Source organism: Poecilia mexicana, unplaced genomic scaffold, assembly GCF_051168715.1.
Source record: "Poecilia mexicana isolate PSO_F unplaced genomic scaffold, ASM5116871v1 scaffold_10, whole genome shotgun sequence".
Taxonomy (NCBI): Eukaryota; Metazoa; Chordata; class Actinopteri; order Cyprinodontiformes; family Poeciliidae; genus Poecilia; species Poecilia mexicana.
This window is the reverse complement of record NW_028263379.1, coordinates 17252597-17268051: the sequence shown is the minus strand read 5'-3', so window position 1 is coordinate 17268051 and position 15455 is coordinate 17252597. Positions and strand designations below refer to the sequence as shown.

General features: G+C 39.7%; 1 protein-coding gene across 4 annotated transcripts; it reads right to left on the bottom strand.

Annotated features, from left to right (window-relative positions):
* Nucleotides 1-196: 196 nt before the first annotated feature.
* Nucleotides 197-14736, bottom strand: ganabb (glucosidase II alpha subunit b). Of its 4 annotated transcripts, none has more exons than XM_015007735.2 (25): nucleotides 14625-14736; nucleotides 13775-13876; nucleotides 13563-13671; nucleotides 11491-11618; nucleotides 11187-11366; nucleotides 10942-11007; nucleotides 9210-9267; nucleotides 9042-9123; nucleotides 8864-8960; nucleotides 8603-8783; nucleotides 8314-8467; nucleotides 7858-8093; nucleotides 7009-7135; nucleotides 6833-6912; nucleotides 6422-6562; nucleotides 6144-6240; nucleotides 5906-6007; nucleotides 4821-5064; nucleotides 4480-4544; nucleotides 3274-3350; nucleotides 3119-3193; nucleotides 2871-2984; nucleotides 2668-2777; nucleotides 2405-2505; nucleotides 197-1525 (listed from the first exon to the last, which is right to left on the bottom strand). In XM_015007735.2, the coding sequence occupies exons 1-25, from the start codon at nucleotides 14642-14644 to the stop codon at nucleotides 1419-1421; spliced, it is 2853 nt and encodes a 950-aa protein (XP_014863221.1). In that variant the 5' UTR covers nucleotides 14645-14736; the 3' UTR covers nucleotides 197-1418. The 4 variants fall into 4 exon arrangements, with proteins under 4 accessions (XP_014863221.1, XP_014863229.1, XP_014863237.1 ...); XM_015007743.2 differs by lacking the exon at nucleotides 14625-14736 and adding an exon at nucleotides 14411-14551; XM_015007751.2 differs by lacking the exon at nucleotides 14625-14736 and adding an exon at nucleotides 13972-13991.
* Between the last annotated feature and the right edge of the window lie 719 nt (nucleotides 14737-15455).

Genomic DNA, 15455 nt, shown 5'->3' with positions numbered 1-15455 from the left:
ATACTGAACATTAGTCAACAGGTTAAATATAGTCCCTTTAAGGGGCGCTGTAGATGGTTGCCCTGTCTGAAACAAAGTTATCCAGACCTAGAAAAGTGACATAAAAAAAAGATAACCATACTTTTTCATTCAGTTTTGGCAGAATGAGTCTGAATGTGAAATATAATTTAACAAAAATTACTGGAAGAAATCAGACTTATTTTTCACATTTGGTCAAGTTTATTTTCACTTGGTCTCATCTGTTAAGAGTACATCAGACAACTTTGACAGCTGAAGTGCAATCATTAACTTCCGTTTTCACCAATTCAAGCCATTGACAAAAAACAATGCAGAGGGAACATTTATGCTCTTGAAAACAGAAACTCGCAGAACCTTCCCTCCTGCAGCTCAGATGATTGAACTTGATGGCAGATTGATGTATATTTTGGATTGATGTTTCTGTAGTTCAGATGGCTTTAAATGGACAACTGTTTAGTTGATCTAATGATCAAAACCCAAATGAAGATTTCAACTAATGCCTAGGAAACACATGAAAATCTAATTTCTTAAGGGCTGTAAGTGCATTAAAAGCAGGATATGAAGGGAAGAAAAATGGCTCAAAAGAGAAAACACATTGTTAGAATCATCCACAGTCAGTGGTTCACTCCCCAGCTTAAAACCCAAACTGTGCGATTAAGAAAATTACTTCAAAATAGAAGCAACAAGAAGAAATAATGTATATTTAGGACTGAGAAACTCAATGACAGGCTGGAAGAAAATGATTTGCTGAGGACTGCTAAACAATGACGTCTTTGTGGTGTTGAAAACAGTTTAAAAAAAAAAAGCATGATAAAAGATTTGAGCCATAAAGGAGACGATGGTTAAACTGTCCCTCAACTTTTAAATTCGCATGAGAAAAGAAGGCTGAGCTCTTACCTGATTTGACTTTGCCTATAAGAGGAACGATAGATTTCTTCAAATTCAGACAGGAATCAGCAGTAGGTTGGAGTGTGTGATGAGAATGTTAACCTTCATTATAAACACCAACAACTCTTTACAGTGATGCATTTCTTATGAGGCAGACAGTGTGTTAAACCGAGAGGAAGATTCAGCAGCAAAAAAAGTCCCAAAGTTGACTTGACCCACTCCGATTCTTCCCTGAAAAAACAAACACATTTTCCTATCTAGTAGTAATTTTTTAATCGTTGCCGTCAGATCTTACAGTGTGACTGAACACAAAGAGGAAATGGCAGAGTTCAGCGTCAACAAGCTGTGTTAATGTGGATGGAGAGCGTGATCTGTGTTTCTGCAGTTACTCTGATGTCCTGCTCTAGTTAGTCTGGAGTATTAATGGAGTCTGTCTATTCCCTACTCTCTCCATCTCCTCCTGTTTCAGTCTAGTTTGCTCGTTTTCTGTTTTCGTCTTCTGTCTCTGGGGGTCACTGAAGGGTCACGGTCCAGTCTGCCCCCGCGTTCATGCCGGGCTTGCGGATAGTTAACACAGACATGGAGGCGTCGAAATCAAACTCCAGCTGGTTCTCACCATCTGCAAAAACGAAAAGAGAAAAATATTCTCATCCTCTGAACAGTTTTGCACAGGATCTGATGTTCCAAAGAGCAACATTGATAAAGTGATTTAGGTCAACTCTTTTGATTCAAAGTACATCATGATTTGAAACTATTTTCTGGCAACATGGTTATTTGTAACAAGTTTGTTTCCTGGTCAATTAGACAATACAAGAAGAAACGTCAAGAACTGAAGATTTCTTAGTCTGAACTTTTTTTGGTTAGGACAGTAAGGACAAGAATTCATGCTGCAAATGATCTTATTTTAAAGTTTTAATGCAGACAAGCTGGTCATAATAAGCAAATACCAAAATAACTGCATGATAAACTAGAACAAGCTCAATAATTTCCACTGTGATGATTCATATTTTTTAAAGGGCAATTTTGTTTATAGATGCCTCATAATCCATTTTACTTTTGATTGTGTATGGTTTTTTATCCATCGTCTTTGGTTGTTTTATTGTTATTTTGGATATTTAAAATGTCTTCCAGTTCCAGGGTGTAGTCCTCTGCACAAAACTAAAGTTTATTAGATTTTGAGAGGGCGAACTAGCATTATTATCCCATTATTATATTGTTGAAAATTGTCTCAAAACATTGTTTATCACAATAATTTTTCAGACAATTTATTATGCAGCAAACTTTGTTACTGTGACAGATCAATTAGTTACTTTTCTAGTTTACTTCTAAACTTTATTACAAAAGTATATAACTCATATGAAAGCTTAAAATAACCACTTTTTTAATGCGTTTTGAATCCATTTTTTTTTATCTGAATTAAGCCTCTATTTTCCTATAAAACTCTAAAATCTTTATTTTATATTTCTGTATCATGTGACAAAGAGCATCAATCACTCACCAGCAGTTTTAAGAGTAACCATGCTGGGTTTACTGGCTCCCAGTATGATGATGCGTTCCACCCAAGACTTGGTTGTAAACTGGGCGTTTGGTTCAAGGTCACTGTGGGGAAGACAGAGGAACAAATTCATCTTCAAACATGAGGCGTAACCATTACAGAAGTAGATAAATCTGAACTTTTATCATCCTGAGTTTCATTCTTTAGTATCAAGATCTGAGCTGGAAGAACAGGGAAGAGAGAAACGCTGAGATGATGCAACGCACACAGAGGAGAGGACGCCGTTGGCGAAGGAAAACTTCCTGTGGATCAACTCTTTCTTCTCATAGTTAAAGGTGTGGCCGTCATCGATGTACAGCTCTCCTTCTGCCGTTCTCTGTTGAACAACAGCAGAGCTTTGATTAGGACCACCCAGCAGAGACTCAGCAGAATCCTGCAGCTGCTCTTAGACGGCGCAAAGTTTCTTTACCTGATTATCAAGAGCCACATACAGAGTGTACGGGTCGTGCTCCATGCAGGTGGAGGACCTGCGGACTCGGAGCTTCCTGGGAATGATGGAGCCGCCGCGCTGGAACACCGGGATCTAGCAAGGAAGCACAAAAAGCCGTCTAAATCAGTGAACTTGTGACAGCATACAGCAGAAACTACTCTAAAGCAGGAAAATGAGACGCCATTAAAATCCATTGAACTGTATATTAAATTTTTGTGACAGCTTACGGAGCTCATGGTGACAGGAATGTAAAGGTTTTGGCCGCCGTTGTGCTTCTGGAAGGTGTGGATGTCAAACCAGACCTGAGGACAGACACGCAGGGAGAACCATCACCTCCTGAACTTAAAAACCATCGCAACGTGCTGCAGAGCGAGTCGGTCACCTCGTGTTTCCCCGGCAGGTAAGCGGTGACGCCTCTGGCTCCCTCTTCAGTTACAGGATGCACCAACAGGTCTCGGCCTGCAGCAGAAACCAACAAACAGGAGAAAAATTATGAATGTTTTATTATCCAAAAATACTGATTTCATTAGTAAAACAACAACAAGCTACACAGCGAGTCATTTAATTGGTAAAGACCGATTTTAAACCTGCATTGCGTAACATATTTGGCCACAAGATGGCAGCAGAAACAAGTTATTAATTTTCCTTCCATTTTCTATGCTGAAAAATAAGTTAGACAATCACAAAGTGAAGCATCTGCAAACATCTTGTAAGCTAAACTTCTACCTCATAGATACCAGCAGCCTCTGAAGTAGATGTAGTTAGTATTCATCTTCTATAGTTTGTTTCCTTCTGTGTGAAAACGTTCAAATATTCTTATATTATTATTTAAAAACCAAGATGGCGATCAGAATGAAACATCGTTCAGTCTGACTGGCCTTGATCGAGACCGACCATTTGGAAGCTCAAACACTTGATTTTTTGTCGTGAAATGTGAATTATTCCTGGCTTTATTTTCCATTTATGCTACAAGAGTAATGACTGAATTTTTGATGAATGACTTGTGCAACATGTGATTACTGAATTATTGAACAAGTTTGTGATTAATGTAAAACATAATTAATTTAATCCTCTAATGTACGAGCCAAAATTTGGAACATTACTGGTAACTATGCTGAGCTTTTTGCTGACCTTATTCAGTCACTTATATGATTTTCCACTGGAATATTTTTGGCAAAGACTTGACTAAAGGTTAAAAAAATAATAATTTTGAACTACTTCCACACTAGAGGAATGACTGTGTTACTGGCATAATTTTCTGTTATTACATTATATTTATTTATTCACTGCATTTTAGCAATTTTAAATCAAGTTTACCTCCTATAACCAATCTAAAGCAGGAAAACCCCACAGGATCAGTAATGATCATTATTGCTTTGCTGTCTAGCAACAGTAAAGCAATAATAGCAGCAATGTAGGAGAGGGAGTATTCCTACTCTACTTCAAAAATCCCTGAATTAAGAGAAACCGGAGAGAAAACAGCTGCACAACAGTTCTAGGGTAGAACTAGTTTGCAATTTGATTCATGAAATAATCTGATAAACTCTTCGTACTCATTACAGAGAGAGATTTGCGTTTTGTGCCTCACCGAGCAAAAACTCATCATCCAGAGCAAAAGTAGCAGGATCCTGGGGATACTCCACCCAAAGTGGCCTGCAACAGACATGAGGCAAGTCAGATTATCATTTACCTGAAAACAGCTTTTCCATGCAGTGGGACAAACATCTTTCTTGTTTTAAGAAAAATACCAAAGTAGGGATAATAATGCAGCCAATCGCTTTCATATTCGTCTCCTTGATTGTTTAGCTCAAAGTTTTAAACTACAAATCTTCCTGATGAACAATAATTGCATCATGTTACAAATGAACACCTCACTCCTCTGAGCATCAGCGATACACACGAGAGGGAAAAACCTTTCCCTGTCCTCACCTCATGACGGGTTCTCCAGTGTGATATGCGAGGTAGAACAGCTGGTACCAGTAAGGCAAGAACGTGTAGCGCTGGCGAATGACTTCGCGGATCAGAGCCGTGTTTTCTGGACCAAACAGCCAGGGCTCGCGGCGTGGCGTGTCCAGGTGGGCGTGGGCCCGGAAGAAGGGCTGGTACGCCCCCGTCTGGTACCAACGCACCAGCAGCTCGGTGCTCGGCGACTTAAAGAACCCGCCGACATCAGCTGTGGAATAAAAACAGTCCTTTGTTAATCCCACAGTGGGAAAATTCACTTGAAAAGAAAAATATCTAAAAACAATATAAACTGTGCATATAAAATTATCTACAGATAAAATCAAAACTAAATAGAAACCTGAAATCTGAGAGATTTTTAAACACAGAATATGTTTTGTACGATCATTGCACAACTTTACATTTACTCTAGGAAACTGACTTTTCAATCCAAAGGGTTTGATTAAAAATAAATTGATCTTCAAGGAGCTTTTCCTCAAACCAGATTTCTTTTTGTGTTGAACACAAATTCATTAATTTCAATAAAGTCTGAACAGCTGGCAGCGTAATTCAAGCCAACATAACTGAAAAATAACTGCTGCTTCATTAGTGGGGAACTTCTGCCATCACTATGGCAACAGAGCAGACCTGTTTCCATAGCGACATTACCAAACACTACGGGGTGTTAAATTGGATTATTTCCACAGTGCTGATAAGAATCATTATTTTACTCAACCAAGGCAGGTTTCTGTAATTATTAATGAGGAAAATAGAAAACTTCAACAACTTTATGCTTTATTTTTTGTAAATTACATGAGACATAAAAATAACATGAATATACTTTATTGGTCCCCAAAGGGAAATTGCTTATTTGTTGACAAGCTACTCAATTCAAATGCAAATATAAATAAAATCATAAGGGACATAAAATTAATAACAATGCAAGTAATTTAAATAAAATACAAAAAATAAAATTAAAAAACAACAAGAGTATGTTAATGTAATTGCAGTAATTTTCTTAAAAAGCCAAATATAACCATCAACCTAAGCTGTGTGTTTGTTTATGAACTCACCACCACAGAAGGAGATTCCCACCAGGCCCAGACTCAGACACATGGGGATAGAGATCTTCAGGTGGTCCCACTCCGCAGCGTTGTCTCCAGTCCACACAGCACCTGCATGCAAAAAAAAAAAAAAAAAACACATTTTGCATATAAAAAGGCTGGCCTAATGTTGTATGTTTTATCTTTTTAACAGATGTTAAGTCGACATTAGCGGGTAATCTGGAGGTAAAGGTGCTGGCGGCCTCACCGTAGCGCTGGGAACCAGCAAAGAAAGCTCTGGTGAGGACAAACGGTCTCTCGACTCCTCCAGACCTCTCGACCAAACCCTCTGCCGTGGCCCTGTGCTGCAGGCCGGGAAAACAGAGAATTTCATCACTACTTTACATTTCCTAGCAGATCATTTCTAGCAAAAAGTAGACATACTAAATCTACTTAATAAATCACTCTTTCCATATTTAGTTAGAATCAAAAAAGACAGAAGAGTGGCCTAAAAATCATAGTGCGACTCGGCTTAAACTCACTCACCACATAAAGGCCGTATAAGTTGTGCACGTCACGGTGCTCCCAGGACTCGTGCATCGCGTCTTTGTGCATGGTGACCTCCGGCCCGTTGAACACGGACGGCTCATTCATGTCGTTCCAGGTATACAAGTTCTCCGTGGCGCCCTGCAGAGCGGAAACACTCAGTTTAATCTAAACTATGACACAAAACAACCTAAAAACTGTGAAAAATGCAATAAATTCCAGGGTGGTAATCATGTCTGAGCCTCAAATGTAAGCAGCGAGAAAATATTATGAATGTCTCCAAAGTTGAATTAGGTGCCAACATGTAATAAGATAGAGCTTCTAATTGAGCCTCGTTTTCTAGCTTTACTCTGCACAGCTGAATGGTTCATATCATTTACAACAATACAAACCTCCACCTGAGCAACTCACCTCATACTGATCGTATGCAAACTGGCTGGCCCACCAGGCCCTCATGTCAGGACGGGTGAAGTCTGGATAACCTGCACTCCCTATTTATTCACCAGCAGTGAAGGAAAATGGAAGAGAAGATGGAAAAAAATCTCTAGATAAAAAATAAAACCATGCCAGAGTTGTAGGAGTCTTACCAGGCCAGCACCAGCCTTCGTAGTCTCCGCCATCTTTATTCTTCACATAGAAACCCCGAGAGCGGATCTCGTTGTGGATCTTGTAGTTTGTGTCCACTTTGATGTGAGGGTCGACGATCGCAACCATCTGGAAGGAGTAAAATGTGCTGAGCTTCAAGCCAACAGAGCTTAAAATCTACTTCAGGCAGCTCTAAAGCTGCATAAAAGATGTAGGCATGTTTTCATTTCAGAGCTCTCCACTTTCCCAGACTTGGTTTTCTATGTTTCCAATAGGTTTTAGAATGTTCTGGATATTTAAGTGCAAAACTTTTATCTCAAATCCACAAATCAGGAAAATAGAGCAACATGGTAAAGATATATCCTGCTCCTTTTTAATAGAATCAGTTCAAAAATGGATAAAACAGATTTATCAAACCTGGGTTTTATTAACCTACAGATTTTTTTTAAATACAGTTTCATCTGTGATATCTGCAGTTTATTTGTAGAAGTTTAAAATAGAGGTTTAAGTAACCTGAACCACAGATTCAGTGTAAAAGAGGATTTCAAGTCTGGAAAACCTTTTGTTCATTTCTGAATGATTTGGCTTCACAATGAAACCAGACAATAAATCTCTTACAATGCTAAATAAATTTAAATTACTACAAACTTAAATATATATCAATCTATTATAGCCCGTCTCTTAAGAATCTCTGTTTTGTCCATTAGGTAATTCAACAACTATTTAAAATAGATAAATATCCAGATTTGGAAAAGGTTAAAAACCAAACTCCAGATTTCATAAGAACTCTTGAGGGTTTTAATAAACAAATACATTAATCTGTGAATAACAGACCATCTTGTCAGCTGTACCTTGCGTTTCTTGTCCAGGAGACCCTGCAGCATCTCCTTTGGTGATGCAAACTTGTGAGGATCCCAGGTGAAGTAGCGCTTCCCGTCTGTGTGCTCGATATCAAGCCAAATAAAGTCATAGGGGATGTCGTGCTCGTCGAAGCCGGCGTCCACCGAGCGAACGTCTTCCTGGTCGTTGTAGTTCCAGCGGCACTGGTGGTATCCCAGTGAGGCCAGAGGGGGGAAGGCCTGAGTGCCTGAGAGGCAGAAGGACCAAAGAGGTCAGACACAAGATGATCTCTGCCATTTGGTTGCAAGAAATGGATATAATTGTTGCAGATGTTTTTAACTAGTTTGTTTTCTCATTTGCAAATCAACAATTCTGAGTCGCCATTTAAAATCTACTCAGAAGGAGCCTAAAGATAACAGGAGACCAAGGAAATTAAAGCTTATATCTCATTTCATGTTCTTTCTCACCTGTTAGAGAGGCGTACTGAGAGAAGACGTCTCTGGGAGTCGGTCCCAGCATGAGGAAGACATCTATGATTCCACTTTCTGAGATCCAACGAACATCCGTCTGTGGCGTCTCGCTGGAGCCCTGGACGTAATCCAGCATTTTCCCAAACACCGTCTGGAGAAATAAACAAAATGAGCTTTGGAAACAAAGAAATTCCCCGGACTCATTTTCAAAATCCTCGTGGCTTTAAGAGGAAACCAGGAAGTGAATGCTGCTGGTTAATCTCTGGTCAGGGAGAACAGACTTTACCTTTCCTGCTGTGTTTGAACTTATATCCACCCAGGTTTCTGCAGCGTTGAGCCAGAAGATGCCCATGGTACGCTGAGCGTTGTGAGATAACATCACTGGGACTGCCCCATATAGAGCCATCGGGTTATACAGTTCATACTGGAAAACATCCAGGTTATACAGCCGATACGGATCCCCACTACTGAAAACAAAACCAAAGGGATTCACGTGTCATTTCTGCGTTTGAGGCTTTGACAGACAAAACCTGCAGCTGGGACTCACTCTGTCGTTTTAAGCTTGAGGGTGTCTGCGTGTTCTGGGATGCCGTAGACGTGCTCCACGCCTGGCAACGAAAAGTCTAAACTAACGGCAGAAGGACCTGAGGAGAGAGATGACGGGTAAAACATTTCAACTCTCATCCTCTCATACAAACACCTTCAGCTAAAGCTGCATGCTGTACCGCTCGGTTTGCTGTCTGTGTGCGATTTAAACGTCTCCTCCCACATCCCATCTTCTACTTTCTCTTCCTCTTCTTTTGCAGTCTGGTAGTCAAAAGGCAAAAATAGTCACGGAGGAGCAGAAACCACGAGATAACACCTAAAGAGCCAAACAATGAATCTCCAAATACCTCGGCCGGGTTCGCAGGGTCCGTCCCCTCTTTGTTCTCAGCCTCCGGGTCGGCCTGACTGCTCAGAGCGAAGGATGGACAGAAAAGAAAGAGCGTCACTTTGGCCACCGTCTCATGAGAGGTAATAATATGCTGAGATAATTAAACTATAGTTAAAGGTAAATAAAACAACATGGAACAGGGTGCAGGATTAATGATCGTCCCCTCACCGCAGAGACGACTAAATAAAACTGCAAAACAGTGATCTAGCTTTAATCACAAATAGGGACTGAACAACTCCCTGCCTTGTGGCTACTTCAGGCTTGGTATTGAAAGACCAGAGCTCAACGCATTGCAGCATACGCCACCTTAAAAACCCCCCAGATAGAACCGAGAAGATCCAAAAACACCAGAGTTTAACCCTAGAAGCAGCTCAATAAAAAAATAAAAAATAAAAAAAAGAAGAAAAATCCTTGAGCTGCAGAAATACGTGATGTTAAGCAGTAAACATGCAGTGGGCAGCCGACCCGACCTGTTAATGTCCAGAGGAAGCGATTTAAAATGACCCTGAATTAAAGCAAAACTGCAATCAGAAGTAGAACCACAAAGAGAGATGTTGCTGACGGGAGCTGATCAGCAAAGCCTGAGGGGACAGACTGCATGTGGGTTCAGACAGACATTCAGTACGGGAACTTGAGTATTTATAACGCTTTAACTTTGAGACATAGCAACACAGAGTCGTCATTAGCGCTAGCTACAAGGCTAAAGGTTTCCAGGGTAACAGAATTTGACAACTATTCCACAAAACTGGTCTTTCTGGAGAAGAGTCAAGAATAAAACAAGTGTTAAAAGGAAGGCAAACTTTTCCAATTAACAACATAGGAGAGAACGCATACATAAAGGTTTATGGCTTATACTCAAAAGGTTGGTGTGAAAACTAAAACTACACGTCTCCCTGAATGCACCACAGGGATGCTTTTCTTCAGAAGGAAGCTGATGAAGAAAATACTGGAGCTGCAACTAGAAATTATTTTATTAATCAATCATTCTACTGGTTATTCTGATGATTAATCAAATTGTATTGTATTGAGCTTGATCAGTTTTATGAAGAGAAATTCAGTCTCTAGATGTATAAAGCTGGTGGACACAAACTGAAAGACTCGACTGCAATCACAACAAACGCTGGTTCTGTAAAGTAACGGTGCTGCATACTAATACATGCCACACTTTTCAGATCTAAAAACTTTAGATCAAATTACTTTACTTCTACTTTATAACTAACTATATGCCACTCTGTGTTGTTTGTCAGATAAATTCCCAATAAAATACTTTGCGGTTGTAATGTGAGAAAGTTTGAGTTATTAATACTCAAATCTACACCTTCCACTCTTTACTTGCCACATGTTGTAAATCAAGCAGTTAAAAGATTTGGATCAGATCATCAGACGAGCTACTGCTGTGACAATGAATGAGTTAATGGACAAAACTGAAAGTTTAAATCAATGCCAGAGCTACAATTTAACCCTGCAGATTTTTCTAATGATCAGACAGATTTTTTTAAGCATCTGAATGTGAGGATGGCTCAGTTTTAAAACTATATCCAAACACCTCCATGCACACAGTCACCCACACCCTAACCTACAGTCACATTAACTTCAGGTTAAATAAACTTAGTGTGATGGGAGACCCTGTGTCTTATGTAACTACGGGCAGCAGAGGCACAAGGAACAGAATACACATTAAGGCTCTTTACCTAGAGAATACCCTCTTGATATTATCCCACACGCTAGCCACTGTGCTAGTTACTTTATAGGAGAAACTAGGATGATAGGGAGAAAAGGACAGAACAACGAGTCAGAGACAGCACTGAAAAAACAAACCATATCATGGGAACAGAAACTGAATTTATCCACCGAGTGGCGACGTGGGAAAAAAAAAAAAAAAAAAAAAAGACAGGGCTTTGTGTTGAAGTGTGTGTGTGTGTGTGTGGACTCTCACGTGTCCTTGCGCATCCTCAGGTGCTCAAAACCGAGCAGGCCTCGCGAGTTCAGGGACATCAGGACGTCGCGTCCCTCCACGATGTCGAGCCTGAAGGGCCGGGCGCTGACGATGACCCGCTGGGACTCTGCTCCCAGGGACAGCACCACCCCGTTCTCGTCCTGGGACAGGAGAGACAGACTGGGACGGAGGGAAAACTTCAATTAGAGGACAGGTACTCTGAATTAGTGGAATTAAACTTTCGACTCTCAGAACTCTAAAAACGAATCCACCAGGCAGGAGGGAAATCTCACGAGACACTCACGGCTCGGTCGGCGGCTCCCTGATGAGCACGTCTGGGACTTCATAGCGAGGCTTCAGAGGCTTCAGCTCGTTAATCTTCACCCTCGTTATGTTTCCCTGGAGACGGTAGAGCTCGAGCAGAAGACGCACCTGAAAGCAGAGATCAGCAGATTTCTCTTCAACAACGCAGCAACATCACTGATTGGACTGAGCCAGAAACGCTAGGAACTCACTGCAATCTGCAATCTCAACTTTTGCCATAGAAAGCACTTCATGCAGTCTGAATGCATGGAGGACAAACCGCAGCTCTGATGATAGCAAGTCACACTTAATCCAGCTGAAAGGTCATTCTTGATGTTTCTGTGGAGGAATGTTGCCTTGAGGCAGATCTGACCTACACAATGATGTGCTTTTAATCTACCAAAATCATATTTCCACATGTGTGATGTTTAATTTCTTGGAACAAACTTTTATTTTGTCTCTGCAGAAATACTTAGAAAAGGTTCAGCCTTCCTTTCTTACTGTGAGCAACAGACTATTAGTTTATTTTAACAAGCCTGGTGGTGGAAAAAGAAAAAGCACAGCTGCAGTGACGTCTATGGTTTTAAGTAATAAAATGATTTAGTAATAATCAGATTCTAAAATTATTCAAATTCAACTTAAAGTTCATATTCCACACAGTAACAAAATATCAAAGATTAAGGTAAAAGAAAAAAAGTGTAAAGTTTGTGCAGAAAAACTAAATATGCTTCACAATTCTGCAATTAGGTCAAAATTTAATAATTTAATAAATCTATGACTGATTTTGTATGACTACGATGCCTCAATTTCATTCATTCTGTTGGAGATATTGCAGCCTTTTTATTGATCATTGTCCCAGTCTTAGCCATACTTCACAGCTGCTTTAATTAATTGTGTTTAAAATATTCAGAGTTTTGCCCTTTCAAATCGTTTCATCTGATCTTCCTGTTATTTTTAAGCGTCCGATCACGCCACATACAGTACAGTAGCAATAAAGTTTTGTTGTCTTATCTTCTCCTGACTATTGCAACACGTTGGGTCTTCCATTTTCATCCTGTCACAGATTTACTACAATAGTTAGAAGAGTACTTTCCATTACCACAACTATAGTAGCCTTGAAAATTGTGATTCAATATGGTGAGGCACCAGATTCGTTTATATAATCTAGGTTAGATTAGATTAGATTAACTACTGTTCTGCGATGACTAGTCGCAAGTTTTAAAGCAGAGTTAATTCAATAAATTATTTTTCCAAGCAGATGAAATTTGCTGTACATATTCTGTAGGTAACAAAGCCTGACAGTTACTATGGAGCCTCTCCTGCATTTCTACAATGGCAAAGCGACTAGTCAAAGTCGACTTTCATCACTTTAAAAATATGTATACATTAGTTATATATGACAAAGCTCACATATGGTGCATCAAATATCAAGGTGCTACATTTATAATGTTGAACATACTTGTGCATTTTATGAATCTGAAACAGAAAGATGTGCAAGTCAATAAATAGAAACCATTGTGTCTTAATGGTTTGAATGGAGAAAGTGGAAGTCTTGGAAATGACAGCTGATGTTAAATCCATCTTTGTGAAAAAGTTACTGTTTCAGTAATGTTTAGCATTTACTGTTGGGTTAAATGTGTGAATATTAACACTATGTTTCAGGCAGGCAAACATCACCATGTTTAACTAAAAAAATAGCAGCACAGAATTTAAATAGTGTAGAATATAAGTTAAAAGCTTTATTAAAAAAATCATGGGTCAATTTTCATTAATGTAACAATGTTAATTTTTCTTTGTAAGCTATTTCACTTTAGATTTATGTTGAGAGTAAAAGTAAAGGGAAACTTATGTTTTGGTAAGATATCCTCCCCCTTCTTCCAACCTGGTATTGTATCTATTAGACATGCAATAATCATGACTAAAAGTCTCAGAGTTTTACAGCATAAGAGCATTTCCTTAAAGATTACATTACAAGATTTACCCGATTCTTAAAATAGAAAAGTTTTAGATCCATTTTTATCTTTAAAACCGTTAATGTAAATGTACCCAAGTGATCATCCAACTTTAATCTACCTTGTTATTGTCATTGATGAGCTGCAGGGTGAGTCTGGTGTTGGTCAGCTCCATGGTTTCCAGCAGGGCCCGATAAGGGGACTCACCAGGCTTCATCGCTCGCTGGCGCCTGGCACAAGGTAAAAACAGGCATCAGTCAAAAATCAGCCATGTGCTTTGCATTTGAAAATGTGCCTTTCAGTAAATGAATAACTTTTCCATGTTCCACTCACTTGCAGAAAGCACTTTGGTCGCAGGTCTTGAAGTTGCCCTTGTCCACAGCCCAGGACCCACTGAGGCACACGGCCAGCCAGAGCAACAAGACAGGCCCCATCCTGCGGAGGAAAAACCAACAGCACATCTCCAGTTCATGCACTCTGATTTGATTGAGCAATAGCCAAATAATTACCCGAGGGGACGCGCTACAAACCTGAGGAGGAGCTGTTAAACCATACACCTGAACTTTGAGCTCGTTGTGATTATAAAATATGCCCAAAGATTCAATTGTAGTTGAATCTTTACCATTTAAATCCTGCAACCACACGATGTGTATTCAAATAAAGGAGTACTGAACACTGCTTTTTGAATTTTAAAAGGTCAAAACTACATCGAACGCGTCTCTTTATTCCTGTCAAATCTTACCGATGCAAATTAACGTGTTTGGACTATTGCCAAGAGCGTATTAGCTAACACATCGGCTAACCACTGCTAAAATTAATCTGCGCCCTTATTAATTTAAAAAATAACACGTTACATACTGGTTAAACGAAATAACCGCAACACTATACGACTCTCTGGTTGAGCAATGCATGAGTGACAACAGTAAGAGTATGAATAAGCTCTGTAAATCAGAACACCATCATGCTAACCTTGCTAACATCCTGCCGAGCCGCTAATTCAATTGAAACGGAGATGGAGACTTTTCCACAAGTATTGGGCTCCTTCACGGCGTCCAAACCTTTAATGAGTTCTGCATTTACTAAATTCAACCCAAAACTTATAGTCCCTGCCAGCAAGCTAAGAAAAACCGAATGAAAGCGGTGAAAAATAAAGAATAAAAGAGCGGAACTGCTCCGTCTTTACCTCTCAGTGAAGGTGGCCATCTCGATTCGGATCCCGTTTGGCTCCGCCCCCTTTCACTCTGCAACAAAGATCGTTTAAAAAGGAAGATTCTCAGCAAATGACCTAAAAATGAGTGCTCAATTCTTAATCCAACAACAAACCGAGAGAGGGAGGATTAACATAAAAGTCAGTCATTTAGATATGCGAATAATGTTTAATGGAGCAGACATGGGAACTTCTTGGAAATATTTATCCTCTCAGGGTCGGACACGTCACCTCCAAGATCCACTCAGTGAAGCGCACACATTCATCCCGGATTTGTCACGTTGGATTTATTTCAGGCTATTGTGGTGCTCAGTATAAACTGTGCCTGTTGACTGCAAGAGCCACCTAGTGTTCTTAGATCCTTGCTATGAATTAAAGTGTAACCTTACCTGTAAAACTGACATATAAAACAATCTGAACTTTTTAATACTTTATTCTGTTTATATTTTTTGCCCAAATTAAATTCAAAAATACTTTATCAACCCCAAAGGGAACTTAAATGTTGTAGGTGATTATCCCAGGTTCTTCAGTGGTGTTGTAGATGGCTGTGGCCAAGAAGGATCTCCAGTAGCAGTCTGAATTACAGCTAATCTGAAGATTCTGACTGAAAACACTCTGTTGTTGGAAAGCAGTCTCATGAAGATGGTTGTCCATTTTATTGATATGTTAAAGAATCCGTTGCACCATCATCTCCACAGTAGTCCACAGAACAGAAACAGCCTTCTTCAGATTGACTACAGAAAATATGCAGCATGTAAGTTGTATTGCTAGATTTCATTTAACATAAACTGAATGCACAAAATTTTC